At 55.3% G+C, this 23,429-nt stretch overlaps 7 protein-coding genes and 2 non-coding genes across 9 annotated transcripts; 6 read left to right on the top strand and 3 right to left on the bottom strand.

The window, feature by feature from the left end:
• Positions 1-988: 988 nt before the first annotated feature.
• BO95DRAFT_13828 (deoxyhypusine synthase) lies at positions 989-2,481 on the bottom strand. The gene is made up of 2 exons (XM_025580564.1): positions 2,033-2,481; positions 989-1,964 (listed from the first exon to the last, which is right to left on the bottom strand). The coding sequence occupies exons 1-2, from the start codon at positions 2,261-2,263 to the stop codon at positions 1,065-1,067; spliced, it is 1,131 nt and encodes a 376-aa protein (XP_025445842.1). The 5' UTR covers positions 2,264-2,481; the 3' UTR covers positions 989-1,064.
• Positions 2,482-3,847: 1,366 nt separating this feature from the next.
• On the top strand, positions 3,848-10,555 carry BO95DRAFT_13819 (MYB DNA-binding domain protein). The gene is made up of 2 exons (XM_025580563.1): positions 3,848-8,256; positions 8,325-10,555. Exons 1-2 carry the CDS (start codon positions 4,135-4,137, stop codon positions 10,512-10,514), a joined length of 6,312 nt encoding a protein of 2,103 aa, XP_025445841.1. The 5' UTR covers positions 3,848-4,134; the 3' UTR covers positions 10,515-10,555.
• A 379-nt stretch (positions 10,556-10,934) lies between these two features.
• BO95DRAFT_460345 (uncharacterized protein) lies at positions 10,935-11,969 on the top strand (the record flags this gene model as incomplete). Its single annotated transcript, XM_025588727.1, has 1 exon — positions 10,935-11,969. One exon carries the CDS (start codon positions 10,935-10,937, stop codon positions 11,967-11,969), a length of 1,035 nt encoding a protein of 344 aa, XP_025445840.1.
• Positions 11,897-14,006, bottom strand: BO95DRAFT_406653 (cytochrome P450 61). The gene is made up of 4 exons (XM_025584043.1): positions 13,831-14,006; positions 13,629-13,779; positions 12,323-13,577; positions 11,897-12,268 (listed from the first exon to the last, which is right to left on the bottom strand). Exons 1-4 carry the CDS (start codon positions 13,973-13,975, stop codon positions 12,233-12,235), a joined length of 1,587 nt encoding a protein of 528 aa, XP_025445839.1. The 5' UTR covers positions 13,976-14,006; the 3' UTR covers positions 11,897-12,232.
• A 524-nt stretch (positions 14,007-14,530) lies between these two features.
• BO95DRAFT_355140 (Zn(II)2Cys6 transcription factor) lies at positions 14,531-16,185 on the top strand (the record flags this gene model as incomplete). The annotated part of the gene is made up of 4 exons (XM_025582235.1): positions 14,531-14,804; positions 14,857-15,140; positions 15,193-15,317; positions 15,366-16,185. The coding sequence occupies 4 exons, from the start codon at positions 14,531-14,533 to the stop codon at positions 16,183-16,185; spliced, it is 1,503 nt and encodes a 500-aa protein (XP_025445838.1).
• An 828-nt stretch (positions 16,186-17,013) lies between these two features.
• On the top strand, positions 17,014-18,554 carry BO95DRAFT_354927 (MFS transporter; the record flags this gene model as incomplete). Its single annotated transcript, XM_025582231.1, has 2 exons — positions 17,014-17,306; positions 17,357-18,554. 2 exons carry the CDS (start codon positions 17,014-17,016, stop codon positions 18,552-18,554), a joined length of 1,491 nt encoding a protein of 496 aa, XP_025445837.1.
• A 609-nt stretch (positions 18,555-19,163) lies between these two features.
• Positions 19,164-19,235, top strand: BO95DRAFT_t59. The gene has a single exon. It is a non-coding gene; the product is annotated as a tRNA-Glu (tRNA).
• An 86-nt stretch (positions 19,236-19,321) lies between these two features.
• On the top strand, positions 19,322-19,393 carry BO95DRAFT_t60. Its single transcript has one exon. It is a non-coding gene; the product is annotated as a tRNA-Glu (tRNA).
• A 1,931-nt stretch (positions 19,394-21,324) lies between these two features.
• Positions 21,325-23,383, bottom strand: BO95DRAFT_460341 (MFS phosphate transporter; the record flags this gene model as incomplete). Its single annotated transcript, XM_025588726.1, has 3 exons — positions 21,325-22,643; positions 22,708-23,018; positions 23,076-23,383. The coding sequence occupies 3 exons, from the start codon at positions 23,381-23,383 to the stop codon at positions 21,325-21,327; spliced, it is 1,938 nt and encodes a 645-aa protein (XP_025445836.1).
• Positions 23,384-23,429: the final 46 nt, after the last annotated feature.

Here is a 23,429-nt window from a genome sequence, read left to right as displayed (position 1 = left end):
CGGATTATTAACATCCGTCTCCATCCCGTCCATTGCCACCGCACTCGGATAAAGCAATTAGAGATGAAAAGAACTGAGAGAGAAATACAATTGTATTCACCCAACCAAATTGAATGGAAAGAACCAACCAAAAAAGATCCCCCCCCCCCCCAAAAAAATAAAGAGAGAGGAAGACGGAATATCTTATCGATTGTCGTGCGATTGATCGACCGAACTAGCCGGGGGGAAACAACACACCAGGAACTGACCTGTCAATTTGCGTTGGTTGCCTTTCCCCTCCTTTCCATCAATTCCCCCCCCCCCCCCCCCCCCCTCTTCACTCTCGAGAAAAGAAGTAGGTATGATTTCAACACGTCGAATTCCAATCAAAGAAAACATCTTCAAGGCAAGGAAACTCCGTTTCATTGTTCACTATCACAGTTACAACTTTTCCTTCGTTGAGTTCTTTGTGCAGTAGGTCTTTTTTGCATGCTTCCCTCGGAACGGCAAGTCAAACACCCAGGTCCGTCCGATCCTCAAACCGGTGGCAACAGTCCCGGATAGAACAAACTAATTGAGGGCCTTTTCCACGGCCACCACGGCCATGATCGACCTGTGGAACGCTCCATCGACCCAGTGCAGTTCCATCGGTTCCATTCGCCGTTCCACCCATTAGTATTTTCCCCTCTTCGCCCGAACTTTTTGCCCCTCTGCCGATCCAACAACTTCGCCCGACCCTCCGGGTTTTCGATGGTTTGCCGTCCTCTGCCGTGCAGACTCTGTCCCAGGGACTCGGAGCTGCTCGTCCGATTTGCCTCCCTTCTGGATGTCCTTTTTGGCCGCTGCGCAATGAGGGGGGGGGGGGGGTGTGTTAGCGTGACCGTAGCGCCACGCCTGGATCGGCCTCGAGTTATCGACGCGGGGCCGAGATAGGAGGGGAGCTCCCCGAGAAATCGCCCAAGTGCTCAGTGACCTCGAATGAGCGAAATCCGCGGCCTTGGGAGTACTGAAGTACAGAAGCTGGAAACGAATCATGCAACGGCCATCTCGCTAGATGTCTGCCGATATCTACGCAGTGGCCATGATCAATTCTTGGACTGGGAAGCATCCGGTGCTCCTGCATCTGATCTCGCAAACGAAGCGGCCACAATGAGTGGGAAGACCACTGTGGCTTCCGCATACACCTTCACCGACTCACCGTCAGCTTTGATCTTGCCCCAGCTGACGGCCTCATCCGGTCGCGCCCCGGCATCGCTTCCATCGAACTCCTGACCAGTATTCACGTAGACCGCATGCTCCGCACCGTTCCGCATCAGACAGGCATTCGCAATATGGTGTTTAATGACCCCACCTCCGAGGATGATCATTCCCGCTCGAGCAGCACGAACAGCCATGGTATTGATCCGGCGCACATCGTCGACAATATCAACGCGCAACCGTTGCGGGGAAGATTTGAAAGTGTGGAAGTAGAGCATGTCTCCAAGGGAGCCGTCCGTCAGGGCCGGGCAGAAGACGGGGATATTGTTGCGTGCGGCCCAATACAGCACCGAGTCCTCATTGTTGATTTCACGGCCCAGGCGTTCGGTGATGCGACTCGGGGTCCAGTGCAGTTCGTCCTCCTCGTCCCCCGTTTCCAGCGCCTTTTTCTTCGCGGCCTCCTGCTCCTCTAGCATCTTATCCAAAATCGGGACCAACCAATCCTCAAAGGCACAGTAATTGCTATTGGGGACAATCAAATTGCCGATACGATTCAAACCCTTCGCCCGCAATCCCGCGCCGGGTGTGCTGAAGGAGCCCATGTAGGTTGGAGCCAAGCACTTGATCAAATCTTCTTCCACACCGCCAGCGGTGGTGACAATGGCGGAAACATGGCTGTTTTTGACGAGGTAGCGGATGGTGTCGCGGAGGCCGGAGGAGATTAAGTTGGAAGTGTACCCGAGGAAGATGGTCGTTTTGGCACCGGTTTCGGGATGACGGTAAGCTTTCTTTCACAACCGGGCGCTGTCAGCGAATATACCTTTTTAGATTTGGATGATGGTAGAGGTGGCCTTACCATGTTGTTGATAATGCGGGCAGCGTCTGCGACCGCACTACCTTGGAAACCCGTGTATCTCATGTTGTCGACCAATTCGGCAACGGTGATGTCTCGGTCCTTGTAAAGATCAAAGTCCACTCCGCTCACTTTGTGTGTGCCTTCTGGAACAGGCTCGGACGCGACCAAGACAGCATCGGTGACGGAGGAGGGAGGGGCATTCTCAGCCGCCGGGACGTTGTTCGCAGACATTTTTAGGGAAACCAGTTGATTGGAATTGAATGCTAGGTAAACGAACGAGAAAAAGCACTAGGTTGAATCTCAATATTGTTCCCTCGATGTCAATTCTCGATGGAAGGAATGCGAGACAAGTGGTGAAGGTTGGTGGTCACGTCAAGGGAAAAAAAAAAGCGGGTTGTGTTTTCCCCTTAGGCTAGCCTTTTTTTGTTAGCACTTTTCCCCCCTCTTCTACTAGGAGCGGGGGGGCTCGCAGCAAATGCCCGGCGGCGGGAATTGGCAGATGGCAGGCAGTTCAAGTTGGCAGGCAGTTGGCACCCGGAGGCAGAATGGGCAGCCGCTGCAGGGATGCCTGAGTTTATGCCTGAGGCCACTAATAATTATAGACACCTGAGGCATATGGTGGAAACTGGACCCCTGGCCTGAGCTGGCCTGAGGCTAACTCCGCAAGTTCAAGTTACTTTTGAGTTTCCCCTAGAAAAGCGAGTCCCTGCAATCGAGTGACTCCCTGGCCAACTAAAAGCTTCCGACTCCATTGCCTGGGCCCCATCGCTGAGTCTGGTCAGAGTCGCTCGTTTTTCCCTCTTGCTCCAACCTCGAACCTCTTTCATGATCCTCCTCTTCTTGACTCTGTCTAGACTCTGACCTCGAAATCCTTCCAGTCCTTCCAGTCCTTCCATTCCATCTTCGATAATCATTTACCTTCTGATTTTAACCTCTTAACCTCTCCAATACCATCGGATTTCCCTTCCAACCACCGCCGTTACACGCAAACCGATCTTGGGGTCTCTGGGCGCGTTCCGGAACCGAGAACGAAGACCGCGATCCCATCGCTGGGGATTTTGCTGCCCAGCTCCCACTCCCACTCCTACTCCCACTCCCACTCCCTTGCAGCGCAGTCTTTCCCGGTGAATTACTTGACACATTGTCGCCCATCAAACAGTGCGTGCGACAGTTCCAGTTACGTTGAAAGATCAGGTAAATTGAGTTTACGTCTTTTTGTTCTGTTTGCTATTGTTTCCGTCCGAAGTTTGAAGTTTTGCGGTTCTTCATGATCATCATCTCATCTCCATCACCCTCATCATCCTCACGTTCTTGATTTTCGGCCACTCCGATGAAGAATTCCGGCCGTGTGAGACACTGTACTCCGTTGCCTGAGTCGTGACCAGCCAGAAGGTCTCCCCTCGCACTGGAAATTGAAAATCTGTCTGCTGCCGCCTGCGTGATCCCCGATCCACCCAGGAAAGCTGCCCCGGCTTGTCCAGTTACGGGCTGAAACAATCGGCGCCAACCGTGGCTGCCGCTAAGCATGAGGGATGGTGCCAAATTGGGATCCGCGCTAAGTGGGTTGAACTGGATTCATGCTAAATTGATTACCTAATTTTCAATCCTGGCCCGTGCGTTTCTCTTTTTCCAGCACTGACTGCGCCCATACTGGGCTGGCTCGGGGCTGGCATGCTTCATTCTACCATCACGTGTTCTCCACTGCCCGTTCGTTCGTCGGTCGTTCGGTCGTTCGATCGTTGCTCGCCCGCGTTTTTGCTGCGACTGCGACTGCTGCTGCTGCTGCTGCCGCTTCCGCCTCTTTGCGTCAATTGGTCTTTCCAGCCCGCTCTTTTCGAGACTCCTGCTTCTTCTTCTGTCCATTTGTCTCATATCTATCCATTTCCTCATTTTCCTTTCTTTTTCTTTACTCTACTTGGAATTTGAGTTGTCGACTTCATTTTCTCCCTTTATTTCCTTTTGGACATACTTTCGTTCCCCAAAGTCTTATTCCTTCCCACCCAGTACCTTGCCTTGCTTGACGTGTGAAGTTCCACGTTACTAATCTGTTGCAGGCATCCTGCCGGGTTGCTTTGTCTCATGTGCACTAGCATGACCTGGTGATGTCTCAAAGATACCCTCCGCCGTCTGGGTTCAACTCCCGTGATCGTTCTCCGCAGCGTTTTGGAGACCGTCGACCCCCGGCAGGACCCCGAGGATCCGACGATGCCAACATCCCTCCCTTGGGCCGAGAGCCACCTCGAGGCCCTAAAGCTTTGATTGATCCGCCGCGGGGTGCTACATTTGCTGGTCGTGGCCGAGGATACACCGCCCGAGGAGGAGATTTCCGAGAACGAGATCGAGACATTCGAGACCGCGAACGAGACCGAGACCGAGATTTTCGCGATGTCCGTGATGGCCCGCCACCTTTCCGCCGCGATCTGGATCGAGATCGGGACTGGAACCGGCGCGAACGCGACTTCGACCCTCGAGAACCCCGCATCGGCTTCGGACGCGGTCGCTCGCGCTCTCCCCCACCGCCTCGCGACTTTCGAGATATAAGAGAGCCTCTGGGCCGAGATCCTGATCTTGTCCGCATGCGGCGCGGCTCACGAGATAGTTTGATCTCGGTTTCCTCGGCAGTGCCTGACGTCCCGGCAGGAAACAGTCACCATGTTCGGACCGGTCCCCCCATCCGTGGGCGTGGTCGGGGTGAGTGGGAAGCAGGACGCGGCAGAGGCCGGATGCCCTATCTAGATGATCGTGACACCTTCAGGCGCAGAAGTCGATCTCGCGACGGACGCTGGGATCGGGAACGCGACCGAGACCGGGATCGGGATCGGGATCGGGAACGTGAGCGTGAAAGAGAGCGGGATAGAGATCGCATACTCGACCGCGACCGTGAAAGAGAACGTGAACGAGTGCCATTAGACCGCGACCGTGAGGTTGACCGACGAGATCGGGAAAGAGATCGTGACATACTGCAGGAGAGACGAGAAAGATTTGAGCGACGAGACGACTTGGAACGCCGCGTCGAGCGCGATGACCGGGAGCGACCGGGGGATCATTGGAAGCGTGAGCCGCCTGCCAATCGATTGGAGAATCCAAACCGGATACCGAGCATATCTGCCGCCTCACCTGTCGCTACTGCACCCCAACCCACAATCCCTGCAGTTCCCGAGCGGGTACCTGAGCCCCCCGTCGTCGAGCCGCCACGCAAACCGTCTGGAGGAGATGTCCGCCGCGAGCCAGAACGAACCGAGCCACCTGCACCACCTCGTGCGGAGCCACCGAAAGAAGCGGTTGTTGCGCCGCCCGTAAAACGGTCCCCTCCCCCGGCTGCGCCCCAGGTTCCCGCATTTGGTTCGGTTACGGCACCAATTCCCGAAATCACGGCAGACAAAACAACGGCAGAGTCGGCGCCTGCTGCATCCACTGTTGCCAAAGCCGAAAAGGAACGCCCCGAGGCGCCGCCACGGGCCCCAGGACTTCCACCCACTGCCCCCAAAGCTGATCGGGCACCTCCTCAGCTGCCTCTCGAGCAGCGAATCCGACGGGATGAGACCAGACGTGACGACATAACCGACACATCGGCAAAGCCCGAACCCATTGCACGTGTGCCCAAACCGCACGCCGCACCCCCACCCAGTGGACCTAAGGTAGCCGAGCTTTCTCCGCCTACTGCGCCCGCTGCCATGGTGGCCAAGGAGACATCGGCCTTCCATGAGGCAACGTCGCCAAGCAAGCCAGGGCCTGCCCCGATGACGGTAGATTTTGGGCGGAGGCCGTCTGCGGCAGGGCGTGCGGTTTCTCCGGGCACCCACACCTCCCCTAGGATGCCGAATTCAACAATCCCAACTGGTCCACGTGCTCTTCAGCAGCGACCGTCTGGCTCCCGCGGACCGCCCAAGCCCAACAAGCAATGGGTTCGTCCTGGATACAGTCGTCCACCAGCAGGGCCAAGCTCAACACTTTCTGCAAAACGGGACTCTATTGATGAAAAAGAGCGCAGTCTTTCGGTCAGCGAAGAGCACCGGCGGGACTCACGTACTGATATCGATGATTCAGGCTCAGGGCCAGAGGCAGGAGAAATAGTCAGTGAAAAGGATCCGACTGAGCCAAAGCTTGAGCTCCCACCTTCACCTCCACTAGCGGCGCAACCGGAGAGACCCAGGGAGAGATCTGCTCCTCCTGTAGAGAAGCAAAAAACACCGGAAACGCCAGTGGAAAAGACAGCAGACGTACCGAAGAACGTGGTTATTCCCGATTTCACACGGACTAGCGACGAAGAGGAAGACGAAAATATTGTGTTCACACAAGACTATCTTGAAGAGAGGAAAAGGGTGTTCGAGAAGGACATGCAAGCCCTTCGAGCGGAGCTTCCTCCGCCTCCCTTAGAAGATCCGACTATCATGACGCTACTGATGCGTATCCAGCTGCTTGGTGCATTAGCCCATGCCACCGTTAAAGACAAAGCACCAACCCCCCCGCCTGTCCTGGATGAGGAGAAAATAACCAGCGATGAGAAGCCGGATGCAATGGATGTCGACACCGAGCCAAATGGAAAGGCCGAAGATCACGAGCCACCGACCAAGGAAGTTATGGAATCGGTGCCTGCTGCTGAAATACTCTCCGTGGAGACTTTGCCGTTTCTCAACAATGGTCCCCCGACCCCATTGTCAGATCTGGACATCTACCAGGAGAATGCAGCAGCCCATGAGCAGCTCAGGGATATTTTCCGCGGAGAACTCATGAAGCAACGTAAAGAGATTGCCCAAAAGAATGCTGGCCTACGGCTTGACTATCTTGCTCACTATAAGCCCTGGAGGCTGAATGTTTGGGAATTGGACAATGCCAAGGAAAAGACGTCGGTCACACCCGGACCAACCACGCCTCCTGCTGCCCCCATTCCTGTGACGGCTACACCTACGGTGGAAAGCGGACGAAGATACAAAGGCAACAGTGAGTTGGACTTCCAGAATGCTCTTCGCGCTTCTGAGATTTCGGCACAAGAGGAACTCGAGAAGCGTCGTGGCAACAAAGCTACGGCTCAGCCAGATCTATCCCGCGAAGCCGTCATCCCAGACATGCTAGAACCGCGCGAGGTGAAGGCACGAATCTATAAAGACACCAATAACATTATTGATCCTGCTAACGCCATGGACGTATTCGGATTCCTGCCGCCGCCCAATGACTTCACTAAAGAGGAACATGTTATTTTCACAGATGCATTTATGGCACATCCCAAGAAATGGGGCAAGATCGCGGAATCATTGCCTGGGCGCGACTTTCAACAATGCATCATACATTACTATCTCACCAAGGAAGAGATCAAGTACAAAGCCAAGCTCAACAAGCGGTGGAGCCGTCGGGGACGAGCTAGAAGATCTGCCCGTCCAAAGTCGAATGCGCTCATGGCCGATCTGGGTGTGGTCAAGCCAGACTACGAAGGGGAAGAAGAGCCCGCGCCTGTCACGGATACCGGTCGTCCCCGACGTGCAGCTGCTCCCACGTTTGGGGACTCGTCTGCAGACACAGATGCAAACGGTCGTCGCGGAAATGCGTCCAAGGACGGTGAACAGACAGAGAAACCTAGCCGGCGAGGACCTCGCAGCGGCGGCGGCACTCGTGGTGGTCGGCGAGGCAAAGCTGCGCAGCAACAGCAACAGCAGCAGCAACAGCAACAACAGCAACAGCAACAACAACAACAGCAGCTGCAGCAGCTGCAGCAGCAACAGCAATTACAACAGCAACAGCAACAGCAACAACAGCTGCAACAACAACAATTGCAATTGCAACAGCTGCAACAGCAACAACAGCAACAACAGCAAACACCGCAGCCGACACCATCAGAGCAATCGGCTCGAACAACGCCGGTTCCCCCTGTTGCAATCGCCGTTACTCCCGTACCAAAGACAGAGGTATTTGAGCCGTCGCTTGATGGGGCTGCTGCTGAAGTTCCGATTGTTCGCAAAGAGACGCCGCAAGAAAAAGAGCCGATCGAGGCACCACCGCGGGCGCGATCAGGACGAGGACGTCAGAAAGAGGGGGTCTATGTTTTCGAATCGACCGATCAGGAGGTCCCCGCCCCCGCCAGGCAGCCCGAAGCCAGCGGATACGGATCCTTGCAGCCCACCAGTTACTGGTCGGTGCCCGAGCAACGCGACTTTCCCTTGCTGCTGGCACATTTTGGCCGCGATTTTGAGGGTATTTCCAATTTCATGAAGACCAAAACAACAGTCATGGTAGGTTTTCACGTTCGCTATTTTCTGTTTTGTTTTTTGTTGCACCGTCGGCTAAAGGTGTGGTATAGGTCAAGAATTACTTTCAGCGCCGCATCGATTCCGGTAATAAGGATTTCGAGGAGATTGTTGCCGATGCTGAGGCGAAGAAGGCCCGCGGTGAACCCACTGGCCCCTTGCCTGTACCGAATTTTGCCTCGAAGCGACGCTACGAGGCTACGCCGTCTGCCATAATTATGCCCCGGCCTCTTGCACCACATACAGATGCAGCAGTGCCTGAAGTGGACGAAGGCCGGCTTGGGCCCAAAACCAAGCCAATCGGGTCATCTCAGCAGGTTCCTCTTCATACTCGACCTACGCAAGATAAGGAGCGAAACATCTCGCGTTACCCTCCTCTTGCACAGGCTAGTGCCGTACCGGTGCCTATCCTTGGCGGCGATGACGCTTCCAGAGCCATGCGTCCTCAGGCTACATTGCCACCACGACTCCAGGGACCTCGTCTGGGATATTTCGCTGACGACCGGCGTGAGATCCCAGGCACAGTGCTTTCACACCCTCCCGCCTCTCATGCTCAGGAATTAACCGTCTCGTCCCGGCAAACGCCAGTATCAGCTGCAGAAATGGCACGTCTCGACCCGCTCCATGCTCAGGGTTATCGGAATTCCAACGTCGACATTCATGGATCGCCATTGCTACCAGTACAGGCTGCGATTCCTGCCTCGCAGCCTGCTTATATGCCGCCCCAGCATCCATCGTCTTTGATGCCCACCGGGTCTCACTCTCGACAGCCGAGCCTTACAAAGACCCCCAGCTCACCCGCTCAGCCACTTTTGGTACACGAGCCTGAACACTCCCCCATCCGTCGTGACTCGATTTCGCAGAGGCCTTTCTTCACTCTGCCAGGCCAACCAGCAAGTATCGCCCAGCCGCCCATGCTGTCGCCGCCTAAGGAGCTTCTCCGACCGGGGTCTACTCCTCTTGAGCCCCCCGAGCCGCCCCGTGTGCCTGCCAAACGATCGAATATCATGAGTATTCTCAACGACGAGCCAGAAGAGCCACAGCCACGTAAACGGTTCGCCAGTGACCAGGTATCTACCCCAGCAAGCAACACGGGATCTCCGTCCCGTGCTGGGTATGCTGGTATGCAGTCGCTTTCCCAGCCACCTTCGAGGCCTGAAGACCCTTCCTTGTCAGCTCAACCGAAGGGTCCGGTTTATAACGCGCCTAGCCCGTATCTTCCGCCATCGCGCGGGTACGTTGATCGCGGATACGCCGAGTACCACCAGCCTTACGGCTCGGTGTCTGGAGGTGCCGCACCAGCCACTAACGATTGGATGGCACGGTTCGATCCGCGTGGGCAACAGCCGCCACCACCCCCGCAGCAGCAGCCGCAGCCGCAGCCGCAGCCGCAGCCGCAGCCCAGCAGCCGCACGTCTGCCTCTCTCGCTTCCCAACCCGCCTATTCCCCCTACACGTCCCACCAGTCTTTGCCTGGTCCCTCGTTACAGAACCTCACAGCACCATCGCCTGCGCCTACGCCCTCGCCGGCTACGGCTCAGCGACCTGCTTATCATGGCTCAGTGTACGTCCCTTCCCCTGCGTCACATGCCCAGGCAAGTGCGGCTGCATCGCGCGAAATTGCTGCGCAGAATGCGATGTATCGACCGGCAGTTGGCTCTCCGACCCCCCGGAACGGCAGTCTCGCGTCGTATGGCTCCAGACAAGGGCCGCCTACGCCAATTCAGTCGCCTGCTAATTTACTGGGTATGCCCTCCCGACAGCCAACTGTGGCACAGCCGGCATATGTGTCGGCACCAGCCACACCCGGTGGAGGCATGTCTGCGCAACAACATGCGAACCATCAGACTTATCAGCAGCACGTCCAAACCATGGTGAATGGAGCCCATCAACAGGCGGCTCATCGATCAGCGCTGGGACTGGCTGGTGCCGTAGCGTACGGTCACAGCACTCCGCCCCCGCAGGCTCAAATGTCTCGGGCAGCAGGCCTGCCTGGGCCAGGGCCGCAGGGGATGGCGATGGGTCGGTCATACACACCCCCGGCGATCCTGCAGCCAAACCCCGCGGGAGGGCTGAGCTATGCTCCTAGTGGGGCTGTGCACGCGATGCAAGCACGGCCCCCAGGGCCTGGAGGTCTAGAACCAGGTCCGCATGGGGCTCCCGGGCACCATCGCGTGTACAGCCAGGGGTCGAACCCGGGGCCACTTCCTGGACAGATGACACCACAGCATGCCCCTCGATAGAGGCGAGACTTCACATTTACACCTAGGTAGTATTTGTTTGGCGGGGCGGTGGGGTGTTGGGAATCGGGATGTTTTGCTTGTATTATCTTAAAACTTTCTTGCCTGTCTGAGTTTTATCTCTTTTGTCGGATGACGACTGAATGTATAGTAGATGACTACATGGATGGCCAATCTTATCTGATGACTTGGTATGTGTAGGTCCTAGGAGTAGAGGATCCGAATTTGAGCTGTACACGCAAGGCAGTACGTGGACGATGATCCCGTGGAGACCTTCTGCCGCGTCGATGAAACATGACATCCCGTGTGTCGTGTGGGGTGGGGAGTGATCGGCTAATATGCTTATCAGCGCGTGCGTATATTAGGTGCAATCACCATGCAACGCTCCCCATCTTAATAAAACCTCTTGTGTATTCTTCCAAAATGTCTTTCCCAATTGCCAGTCCAACATGCAGCACTCCTTCTCCTCCGCAACCCATCGAACCCCCGATCCTCCTCCAATCCGAGCGCCACAAGACCTACTATGAAAGCACCCGACTCGCGCGGCGCCGCTACGAACACGCCACCCTCCGCGAGGGTCTGCAGCGGGGATTATCGCTCTGGAGCATTCTGGCCATATTATCGGGTGGTGGGCGTGAGGATGCCCACGCCCCCTACCGCGGAAGGGGATTGCATCCTTGCAGGGTGACGAGCCACAGCCACGGGCATCGACTTGTGGGCAGCAGCATTGGTTGCGCACCCACAGCCATGCACAACGCCCACCCCCACCCCCACAACGACCCTCCGCTCAAAAGACACGAGCATCAGAATCATCCCAACATGTTTCCATCTCCATCTCCCTATCTGCAGAGCCAGCTCGCGATTCACCATCGCAGCACAACGGGATCTTCCACCAGCAGCAGCACCAGCATCAGCAGCAATACAACCCCCTCCCCACCCCGCCTACCCCACCATCAACATCACCACCAGCGACATAACAACCACCACAACCAGATACACAATAACTCAACCCCAGCCCCAACTCAGACCCACGACCATCCTCCCAGAAACCAAATCAACCCCCTCTTCACCCTCACCATCAATCCCCCCCTCATTACCCCGGATAGCTCCTACTTCGCTCGCGTCTCGGACTACCGGGTGCGCAGCCGGAAGCGGCCGTGGGAGGGGGACCGGAGCTGGGATCGGAGCTTTTTGTGTCGGGCTTATAAGCGGCGGCGGGGTGGGGGTGGGGGTGGGGGTGGTCCTGGGAGTTTAGGTGTTGGGTTGGGCGGGGATGGGAGGAGAGTGCGTGGTGGAGGGGCCGTGGTGTTGGAAAGGGGGATGGTTTGGGAGATGGGGGGTGGTGGTTCTGGTGGTGGGATGGGGGAGGGGGAGGGGGATTGGGAGGGGGATGATGGGCTTGGGGAGGCTAATGGGGATGGAAATGCGGGGAGGTGGCGGTACTGGGTTCCTGTTTAGCTGTCTGGTGGTCTATTGGAGAGGGGATAGGATTCTGAGTTACTGTGTGTGATTGGCATGATTATGGATTTGGTCACACAGGATAAGACGGGGTAGAGCAACGGGTGATGTGCTGATTACTGGTTGTTTTATCTATGGTTGCCAGCGCTGGAGGGTCCCATGCTATCTCGTATTGGGAGATATTATGTGTTATATGTACTGTACATGCGTGGTTAGCTCGATGGCCTGCATCGAGTCGATCTTGTTTTGCAAGACTGTTGAAGCTAAGGACGCTTCCTGAATACCAGCGGGCACTCGTCCTATCTCATGTCAGTTTCAGTCCCACGTATCAACACGACGTCAAGGAAACTCACCATCGGAAACAACGTGGCAAACACCCGGATCTCCTCCGACCGGGCCGTCGCATGATGCGTCCAGTCCAGCTCCAGCGCCGCCTTCCCAATCATCCCCGCCATCGACAGCGGCACGTACTTGCGGGCCAGGCAATCGTGCGCCCCCGCCCCGAACACCAGCCAGTTCTTCGTTTTCGACTCGGCGTCCCCCGTGATCCAGCGGTCCGGGTCGAACACCTCGGGGCTCGGATACGCCTCAGGGTCATGCAGCGCCGGCCAGCACGAGGGGATCACCATCGCCCCCTTGGGCGCGGTATACTCCGGCGTGATGGGGAAGTCGCGGGTCGCGAGGTAGGGCACGAAGATGACCGGCGGACGGTGGCGGAGCAGCTCCTTGATGACCGCGCTGGTGTAGGTCAGCGACTCCAGCATGGGCAGGTCGAAGGCGCGGGAGCGGTCGCCGCCGCGGGCAGCCAGGTTCTCCGCGCGCACGCGCGCCAGCACGTCCGGCCGCTGGGCCAGGATCTGGAAGATCCAGGTCGTCGCGCTGCTGGAGGCGTCCTGCGAGGCGAACAGGAAGGTGAACAGCGTCTCGCTGATCTCCTGGTCCGTGAACTCGCGGATCAGGTTCTTGGGCTTCTCCTCGTCCGGCACGGCCTCGCCCGCCGCCAGCCGTGCGCGGTACCGGCTCGACTCCATCATGTGCCGCACCCAGTGGTCCACGATGCAGGTCGGCGGCGCCCCGCGCGCCATGTTCGCCTTGCAGGCCGCCGCGCACCGCGCGAACTCGGCGTGCACCGCGTCCGCCGTCCGCTTGCCCCACCACGGCTTCGTGAAGGGCACGTACATCGACAGCGGGATGTTGACCAGCTCCAGCGCCGCCGTCGCCAGGTAGAAGTCATCCGCGATCTTTTGGATGGCGTCCGGCGAGATGTAGTCCCCGAAGAAGGTGCGGCACGAGAGCGCGCAGTTGATCTCGCGGAAGAGGGTCATGAAGGGGATTGATTGGTAGTCGTTGGCCGCGCTGGCCGCCACGAATCGGTCGAAGTAGTCCGCTAGGACCTTTTCCTGGGCTGGGAGGTAGGTCTCCATGGCTTTGTTGGTGAACAGCGGCGCCAAGCCCCGGCGGTACTCGGCGTGCGCTTTGCCCTGCAGGAAGACCCAGGCTTTGTGGCCGAGGATGTCTTTGGCGATGGGGACGAGGCACGGTTCTGCGTAGGTGGGGGATTTGAAGACTTTGTGCGCGAGGTCGCGGTCGGAGGCGAGGACGACGAATCTGTAGGGAGATCAGGAGGGGGTGGTAAGAGATCGATGTGGTGGAACGCACTTGTGGAAGACGGAGACGCAGCTTAATGGTCCACTCGCCCATTGAGCGAGGTATTCATCGAACTTGGGATGGATGGCTTGGAGGAACGGGCCCATGAGGGGGATCTTGAATGTCGGACCGGCGATAGAGCCCTTTCGCTTGATGTACATGACTATTCGTGCGGAGTCAGTGACTGGCTGGTAATTGAAGGGGGTATTGTAACCTTGATCGTAAACTACTACTCCCAGTAGAAATGTCACGATATACTGCCAGGTGGACCAGCCCGATAGGAAGGAGGAGTATGCTGGGTTGGGCCATGTTGGCGGCTGCGCGAGGTGCGCTGTGGTGATGTTGACGAACTCAGCCATAGTGATGTTGGATGAGGAAAGTAATTAAGGGAATTATCGAGACGAGTGGTCATTGTACTGCTTTATACGAACGGACTGAAACATGAGAAAAGGAGAGTGGCTGCATTAATTCATCATCATGCGATGAAATGCTCTGGCATTTTGTATACATGACCCGATTGGGACTAGACCCCGAAAACACATTCGGGCTCTAGTCTCTTCCGGGTTAGACTCGAATAGCTTCAATGGCCATTGATTCCCTCTTCAATCACTTCACACTCCACAGTTTCATCTCTGGCTGCTGTTTATCATTTCCAATCCTTACAAACCACTTGAATGACATTGGCGCTACTACTTGGATATTCCATGGCCCATGAGGAAGAGATTCTCAGTTGACGAAGTCGGGTGTTCTTTTCCTCCAGATCTTCCTGAAGCGCAGGCAGCATCCCTCGGCATCCGCTTGGCGACCCTTTCCCTTACACAGTCTAGATCGGTTCTTCATCTCCACCAACACTCTTCTCTTCCGTGGCACAATCTCGAGAGAAACACATCTAGTCCACACTGCATAACACCACAATGTCGCGAACACTTCGTCGCTCCTGTACCGCCTGTTACAAGTACAAACATAGCTGCGATCTCCGCACTCCGCGCTGCTCGCGCTGTATCAAGCGCAACGTTCCGTGCGTCTACGCAAATCAACCTTTGACAGCACCGGAGGATAGCGGATCGACGATAGCCCCCAACTACTCAACTGCTTTGACCAGCTACAGGTTCCCCGGTCTCGACCCTTTCGACTCCTACCCCCAAACGCGATTGCCCCGGGAACGCGTTCAACGTCTGATCCATAGTTGTACGTATTGCTTTCACCTAGCTTGTACCAGGCAATTCGACTTACCTGCCAGTCCTGCACAAAATTGCCTTTCAGTACTATCCGCTGGACTTGAATGCAACGACCAATCCGTTTCTTATTTCATGGTGGCCGCTGGCTCTGGGCGATCCGGCTTTGTTTCATGTCTCTCTGCAGACAGCGTGTCTGGACGAAGAGCTGCTCGCTCAGAAGGGCTTCCAGGCCTCGGAAATCCTCATGACTGACTCGGTGTCGCTACTACGCCGCAAGATTGACGACCAGTCCCTGGCTGTTCAGGATGGGACGATGAACTCCGTTATCACCTTGGCGGCTATTGAAGTAAGTTCTGAGATTTTACACTTTGACGCAGTGCTGATCACCGCGGCACCAGTTTGGCAAGGGGAATGTCGACATTGCCGGGATGCATGTCCGCGGGGTCAAGAAGTTGGTCACGCTGAGAGGCGGCATCAATTCAGTAAGACAGACCAGCCCTTTGACTGCTCGGATGATCAGTTGGTAAGTCGACTTGTCCCCCAGCAAAAGCTTTCTGACGTATGCCGCCAGGGTATCGATGCTTGTCATAGGCCACCCCCAATTCGAAACGCAGGACGATGTCGGCATCGGAGATGGCATTCCCTCAACTCCTGAATACCAATACGCTTCCTCGACGGACCTCCTTGAGGACGGAGTAGTCGATTTTGTCCACATCGTTAAGGACGATCTTGAGTACTCGGTTCGGAACGTCTTCATCCGTCTCCGCAACGTCTTTCAGCGTGCGCGCCGTATACCCTTCCCACCGACCCATCTCCACGACCTGACATGTTTTGTCATCCACCGACTACTTCTTTCGGCCCCCTTAGACTCTGCGCGACCAAATTCTCCAACACCGCCATCAATACCATCCTCTATAACCGAATGCATCCGCTACGCCACCATCATCTACATGTTCATCATCCATGGTCCAACATACTACTCACACGCAGTCATCTTGAACACGATGGTCATGCGATTTGTGCAGCATCTCAAGCTCCTCGATCTGATGCCCCACATCCATTCCTCCCTTGATGTTTGGTTCGTAGCAATTGGGATGGTCGCTTCTGCCGGAACTCACCCCGCTCACTACCAATGGTTCTTGGAGAAAGCCCGGATGGTAGCAGGCGCCTTGAATCTAATGAGCTGGAGCGACGCAACCGAAAAAGTCAAAAGTGTCTTGTGGTTTGACACCCCGCAGGGAGATGCGATCTTTCGCCCGCACTTGGATGCGATTTTTAGCGATGCAACAGATATCTCAGTGCACCGACTCGATCTTGCAGTCTGTGTTTCGTCGAGTAGTGCTCGCGAGGGGCTACCGCGAACGGCACAGTTGTCCAATACATACACATGACATGACGGCAACTGTGAACGGGATGCAGAGTGAACTGAAGTGCAGACAGCGGTATGCGGTGCGAGCGAAGGTATCCGTCCCGAGGTGATGGTGTCGCCAAGCAGGAAGTCCAGAATTTTAGGTTCAAGACTACAGTTCCCCGCAATACTGACTTGCAACTTCTTTCGCGCTTCGAGGGGCTATCTTTCTATTGACACTTCCCACATCAAGCGCTACTCCTCAAAGATCTAACATGCAATAGCTCTTTCTATGCGCGTTGGGATAAGCAGTATCTGCCAAGCTCCCGCTCCGCAATCTCTGACACTGAAACCGGGTGATTGGCAGTTGGGCGGGTCGAGCCGGGTTGATGCCGAGAAAAAGAGGAGCAACACATCAACCGATAGAGAGATCAGGTCCGTGGAAGCTGTGTAGCCAGAGATATGGTCTTATTGCCTTCGGCTTGGGTGCGCACCTGTTCCTGGATAGAGCTGGAACAACAGGATCGAGGCTATCACCAGCGAAAGAAGATTCTTCCGCCCATGAGTCAGTGATATCGGCAACCGCCGACGCAATACTCCGTACACCAGGATAATTGGAGAATTCAGCACAGACCTTCTCTAGTCGTCAGCAGCGCTCTTTCTGACTCGCGTTGACTAATTCTACCCCTGTTGTGACGTTATGATTGGCTCATCGGACTATCCGAGTCGGACCTCCGACACTAAGAGGGTCGCCTCGGTCACTCGCGGTGCCGAGACCCGGTGGCAATCCCAATAAAGATCGAAGGCTTGCGTCTTCTAGAATGCGAGGGGAAGTGGTGAATTTGCTGCATACCCAGATTCTTCAGGCAGCATGACGGTAGTGCCTGGAACAACGGTCTCGTCGACACCGCCATCTAATGATGTCGAAAAGGCCGCTAAGCCCGTACCCTCGCCCGATCCTAATCTGGTGCGATGGGAGGAAAATGACCCTGAAAATCCACAAAACTTCTCGACGGCGTATAAATGCTGGATCACCTTCCAATTAGGGATGCTGGCCCTAAGTGCCAGTTTGGGATCGAGTATCATCTCCCCTGCGCAAACGGACCTAATTGAATACCTTGGGATCAGTAAAGAGGTCAGCATCCTGGCCACGTCGCTGTACATGTAAGATTCACTCTCTAGCATCTAAAAACAGTCCAATTGACGGAGGATAGTCTCGGATTCGCCTTCGGTCCGCTGTGCTGGGCGCCGATCTCAGAGATCTGGGGTCGTCGTTGGTCGATGCTCCCAGCGGTATTCTGCATGGGTCTATTTAGCATCGGCACCGCGACCAGCAAGACTACTGCTTCCGTGCTCATCACGCGGTACTTCGCTGGGCTGTTTGGGTCTGCTCCCGTCAGCAACGTCTCCGCCGCCCTCGGGGATATTTTTCACATGAAAGCGCGGGGGATCGCCTCGACCTCGTATGCCATCTGCGTCGTTGGCGGACCCACTATGGGACCCATCATTGGGGCGGCATTGGTGTCGAACCCTTCTCTCGGCTGGCGCTGGACCGAATATATCGAAGCGATCTTTGTGTTCTTCGTATTCGCCGTCACCTTCCTCTGTTTGCCTGAGATGTACGGCCCCGTGCTCCTGCACAAGAAGGCCGTGCGCCTACGCAAGGAAACCGGCAATGCGGACCTCTACCACCCCCACGAGCATATGAAAATCGACGCCCACAGCATCGTGACGAAGCACTTCTCCCGGCCCTTGGTAATGCTCGTCACCGAGCCCATGGTCACCGTGATTGCCCTGTATGCCTCCTTCACCTACGCCCTCCTCTACCTCACCCTCGAAGTCTTCCCCATCGTCTTCGACGAACTCCGCCAGTGGAAGCCCGTCGTCGCCACCCTCCCGTTCATCGCCCTCTTCGTCGGCGTCCTCCTGTCGTCCTCTTTCGTCATCCTCGTCGGCCAACCCTACTACATCCGCAAATTCGACGAAGGCGGCGGCAAGCCCGTGCCCGAGGCTCGCCTCATGCCCATGGCCGTCGGCGGGTTCTTGTTTGCGGCGGGCCTGTTCTGGTTTGGCTGGACCGCCGCACCGAAGTACCACTGGGCGCTGCCCTGCGTGGCGGCGGGCATGTTTGGCTGCGGGTTCTGCATCATATTCGGCCAGTGCATCAACTTTCTGGTCGACACGTACGGGCCTTATGCCGCGTCCGCCACGGCGTCCAACACGTTCCTGCGGAGTGTGCTCGCGGCGGCGTTCCCGCTCTTCTCGCAGCCCATGTTCCATAATCTGGGCGTGGGCCCGGCCATGTCGATCCTAGGGGGTGTGGCGGCGGCGGCAATCCCGGTGCCGTTCCTGTTTATGGTGTACGGGAAGCGGTTGCGGGCTATGTCGAGGTTTGCACCGTTCAAGGGGTGAGTCGGTGGTTTGGTGGTATTGTTAAAGGGATTGAGGAAGCTTCTGCATAAAAGGTGTTTAGTGGTGTTTGATGATGTCTAGAATACGCATTTGCATATATATAATACAGACAGGCATCTACGTATATATGAAAATAGATCAGACATAATCGCATTATGCTTGGAACTGAAGAGAGCTCTACGGTGATCTTTTTTCAAAGAGGGGACCATGATATCCGGTCATTGAATCAAAGTCCGGAAGAAAGGGATTCGGCAAGACCATAGATGGCTATAGCCGTTTTCTACGAGTGCAACCTGCGAATGCGCCAAACATATGTATACTATCGAAAATAAGAAAGGAAAAAATTGAAACCGTTCCGCCCCATCAAAATCAGTAAAATATGGATCGTCCGCAGATAAAACACTTGGACTGAACAGATCGGGTCAAGAATTCGCAGGGCAATTGAATAGAGCTTCCTGTCCAGGAAAGGAGCTAGGTAGGGCACGTGCAGCAGGTTCTTCAAGCGCCCAGTGTCAAAAAAACCATGATAAGAACTAGTTATCCTACGCATTGGGTGTCTTATTTTTTCTGGTGTCTGTAATCATTAAGTGGCCGCACTTTCATACAACATCCGATATGGTGTAGTGGCTAACATCGCCGTCTCTCACACGGCAGCCGGGGGTTCGATTCCCCCTATCGGAGGTCATCTTTTTGTGTCTTTCCTTCTTTCAAGCTCATCTTTGATCAATATGTGATGACGATACTATGTGGTACACTTTCACACAGCATCCGATATGGTGTAGTGGCTAACATCGCCGTCTCTCACACGGCAGCCGGGGGTTCGATTCCCCCTATCGGAGATCATATTTTTGTGTTTATTTTTCCTGGTGACTGTAGTGTCCTTCTTTCAAGCTCATCCTCTTTTCGTGCCGCTTGAGAAAGTTGATAGAGTATAGATAGCATGACATGATGATGCCATGTTATACTTTCGGTCGGGCCGGGCAGCCACGCGAGACTGGAACTTAATTGTTTGGTTGTCCGGGATTCGGCCTGCGACCTGTCACAGCAGCAGCATCAGGATCCGGCCGTCGATCCGAGTGAACTCGCCCAATCAGCAGCAACAACCACAAGATCTCAGTTCGGAATCTCTGAGCCTTGTGTCACGTGAACAGCGAATAGAAGTTACGAGCGGAGTTTGCGGTGTCGCAGTGAAACATGATTGCCGGGGATCTGATTGTTGATATACCATTTCTGACGGCGAGAGCAGAGGGACTTGGGGCTAAAAGGGCAGGTGGAAACTTGATACCTTAGCAAGAGAGTTGTTCTTGAAAGGTACCCGTACCCCTCTTTCCCATTTAGCCCCCTGCTACAGTCTGAAGTGTTTTCTGCTACGCTAGGTGTAATCAAGGTCGTGTTTGATATTTGTAGACAAATCATAGAGAATGAGAAAAGATAGGGTATTAACTATTACTATCACTGCTTCAAAAGGTCTCAGCAAGTCGCCGGGTGTCTTTCGCCAGCCCTACCCGCCGGCGGTCAACTGTAGTAAAGAGTCGGTACTATAACCCGGCCATGTGAGGTCAAGGGCGATACCAGCAAGCGAGTGGCCCACGCAAGAGAAACAACGGAAGTTCCTCTACACACCCGTGACACCCCCCTAAGCTCAGCTACCATGGAACCTTTCCGGATCCGGCCTCCTTAAGCTTCTTCCCCCACATCCCAAGATGATGCTTACATGAGTCCTTGGGGAGTTTTCAGCTAGCCTGCTCGTTCTGGCCCCTGTAGTTGATATACTTGGTTACACTCTTTCAACTGAGCGAGCAAGTAAGTCAAGCAAAACAAGCATTTCCCCGAGCACGCCAGGCAGTCATTGAAACCTCCGTCTTTTTTTTTTTTTTTTTTTTTTTTTTTTTTTTTTTTGGGCCCCCCCCCCCCCCCCCCCCCCCCCCCCTCCCGAGGCACCTTGCCAAGCGAGCGGGGAGGCGAGGCCCTCTTCGAATACCTTGTAAACGTCTCATACCTGAGGTTATATCGAATTCTATACAGTGCATCAAAGCGTAGCTATTCTTCTTGAGTCTAAATATCTATCATCTATCCCAATAGAAAAAGATAATCAGTTGGGTTGATCGGGCAAAGCCGCGGGTATACATGCTTTGTATAGGAGTTCGGTAGGAAAACGCGCGTGTTTCGGAAAGGTGGGTGGGAGAACCCGCTGACTCCCCCCTCAGAAGAAGAGCCCGGCCAAACTGCTTAGTTGAAGTCAACCAGCATTCGTCACCCTTCGTCAGGTCCTCATGGAGTTGCGAAGCGCTAGCCTCGTAAGGGCATGATATCCAAACAGTGTATCGATAGAACAAATCGATGACTGTGTTGGAAATGCATAACTACTTCCAAATAAAGATGTACCGGATGTTTAAGTGGGGTATCGGGCCTCCATTTCCCTGCGCGGGATGTCTGCGAGGCTGTTTTGTGATCTGGTTATCCCCACTGGCAGAATTAGACAGGTCCGGTGGGTCAGAACAAGCAGTGCTTTGACACATCCCTTTAAGAAAGGAAAGCATAGTGATGTTCTTTCTGCATTAAACTAATATACGTAAACAGCCCCAATTTTTGTCCCAAAATCAACTAACCCAAACAGGATGTCAAAAACCATAAAAGACATTATTATAACACAGGTAAGATTCCTCCTTGCTTCAACAAACCAGGAGGGAGGGGGGTATAATCTTGGATCTCGCCGATTTGCGTTTCAGCTGAGTGCGATCACGCTGCCCGCATCGAACTCAAACACAGGTTACTTCGCCTCCGCTGCGTCAACCTTCTCAACGCTGTGCGCCGTGCTCAACGAGCTCGTGCGGTAGAAGTAGTCGTGCACGGAGCCGCCCAGTAACTCGTCCTCAATGAAGGCATCCGCATCATCCTCCCGCTTGGTCTCCTCGCTCAGGCGCGCCATCCTGGTCTCCCACTCGGCGCGGTACTCGCGGATGCGCTGCTGGTAGTCCAGCTCCGGGTTGTAATACTTGCTGGCGCCCCGGAAGCGCTCCCACACCGACAGATGCTTCGGGTGCACGGCCACGCCGTGGTACTCGTGCTCGCGGCCCTCCCGGATGTAGATCCAGCGGCGCTCCTGCTCCTTGAGGTCGAGGCCGGTGGTGTCGGGTAGGAATAGGTACGTCAGGGCCATACCCAGCAGTCCCCACCAGGGGACGAAGTAGAACTTGGTCTGGGTGTCGATGTAGTTGAAGAGGATGGCCGCCAGCAGCGCGCCGAGCTTGCCCGTCGCAGCGGAGATGCCGTGCGCGGTCGCCCGGATCGGGGTGGGGAAGACCTCACCGGCCACGAGGAAGGTCACGCAGTTGGGCCCGAACTGGTTGAAGAAACTGGACAGGAAGTACATCGTCTGGAACGAGTGGATGTGTGCGGCCTCCGTGTAGTAGTCGTAGTGGAACGCAGGCACCACGAACATGATGAAACAGAGCAAGAAGCCCCAGATCTGCATCCATTTACGGCCGTAGAGCTTGTTGTCGACGAAGGCGATGGCGAAGTAATAACCAGCCAAAGTGACGACAACGTCGATAAAACTCCATTGCCACGTGGTGAAGATCGATTTCGACTTCGGGCTGATGACTGCAATGAAGTCGCTGGAGAAAAGCTTGGCGCCGTAGAAGAAGACGTCGTTGGCGAACCAGCCACCAGCTGTGGCAAGGACACGCGGAGTGAAGTGCTTGAAGGTCAAGCGGAGGGACTCGCTGTCGTAGCCAGTCACGGACACCTTGGCCGCCTTCTTGGTGGCTGCGAGCTGCTTGCTGGCGGCCTTCATGTGGTAGGCACGGTAATAGAGAAGCCAGAGAGTGCCAACTAGCGGGATCACGAAGGAGATGCGGTAGGTCCACTGGGTGGCGGTCTGGTTGATGGGCTCCTCGCCGCTGCCGGCGTTGAAGATCAGAAGCAGGATCATGAGGAAGGCCTGGTTGAGAACCTGACCCCAACCTTGCATCGAGAAGCATGAGATCACTTTGGCACCGCGGTGAAGACGATCCTCCCGAGTAGAGAGCTTGCCAGAGCCGACGGCATTCTCCATACTACTTGTGACAGTCATCGGGTACTCGCCACCTATCAGACAGCCAGTCAGTCATCGTATCATTGGGACCAAGAAGGCAAGGAGGCAGATACTCACCAACACCGATGCCGTAGATGAACAAAGACCACGCATAGCAGATGACCCAACCGTTCTGTGTGGTACCCCAAGCGCAAACCAGCATGACCAAGCCTAGAATCATAATCCAGGCATCTTGTAGCAGACCCCAACGACGGCCGATCCAATCGCCAATAATACCGACCAACACCTGTCCGATGATAATACCGACGATCTCAAGATAGGATATAGCGGAGATCCAGTTCTTGGAGCAGATCTCGTATTTGCCCCAACAGGATTCGAAGGACTTGCCAAACAAGGTGGAGATATTTCCGATGGAGAGTAAAACATAACTATGACACATCAGACCAACGTCTTCTTGTATAGAGTGCCAACCAGGATGGACTTACCCTTCCAGACCTATACCAGCACCTGGAATGACGGTGTCACGAAAGTAGTTCATCAGCGGCGACAAAGGATCGGCCTTGAACTGCTGCCAGAGAGCCGACCACTGACGGCTACTCTCCTTGGAGTCCACGGAGCGGACGAATTTGATCCGCTGGCCGAGAGGAAGATCGGCCCAGTAGACACCCGCTTGGGTGTAACTATCATCGGGGCGAAGGAGTTTGTCGAAAGCCTCCTTCTCGCTGTGGCTCATCTCAGGGAACTCGTGCTTGGCGGCCATGTCGGGCTCGCGAGAAGCGTCAAAGTCTGCCATATCGAGAATGTCTTGACAAAAAAAAGTCCTCGAGGCTGTAGAGAGA

The sequence above is a fragment of the Aspergillus brunneoviolaceus genome, assembly GCF_003184695.1.
Source record: "Aspergillus brunneoviolaceus CBS 621.78 unplaced genomic scaffold BO95scaffold_10, whole genome shotgun sequence".
NCBI classification, from domain to species: Eukaryota; Fungi; Ascomycota; class Eurotiomycetes; order Eurotiales; family Aspergillaceae; genus Aspergillus; species Aspergillus brunneoviolaceus.
The sequence above is the reverse complement of the archived record's forward strand: the minus strand, read 5'-3'. Positions and strand labels throughout refer to the sequence as shown.

Excerpts from the sequence above, each read along its gene's own strand:
- BO95DRAFT_13828 (XM_025580564.1), bottom strand. The coding sequence starts at position 2,263 with ATGTCTGCGAACAACGTCCCGGCGGCTGAGAATGCCCCTCCCTCCTCC. Across the intron at positions 1,965-2,032 it reads CCCGCATTATCAACAACATG|AAAGCTTACCGTCATCCCGA; the intron begins GTAAGGCCACCT and ends CGGTTGTGAAAG.
- BO95DRAFT_406653 (XM_025584043.1), bottom strand. The coding sequence starts at position 13,975 with ATGGCTGAGTTCGTCAACATCACCACAGCGCACCTCGCGCAGCCGCCA. Across the intron at positions 13,780-13,830 it reads AGTAGTAGTTTACGATCAAG|TCATGTACATCAAGCGAAAG; the intron begins GTTACAATACCC and ends CCGCACGAATAG. Across the intron at positions 13,578-13,628 it reads TGCGTCTCCGTCTTCCACAA|ATTCGTCGTCCTCGCCTCCG; the intron begins GTGCGTTCCACC and ends ATCTCCCTACAG.
- BO95DRAFT_13819 (XM_025580563.1), top strand. The coding sequence starts at position 4,135 with ATGTCTCAAAGATACCCTCCGCCGTCTGGGTTCAACTCCCGTGATCGT. Across the intron at positions 8,257-8,324 it reads AGACCAAAACAACAGTCATG|GTCAAGAATTACTTTCAGCG; the intron begins GTAGGTTTTCAC and ends GGTGTGGTATAG.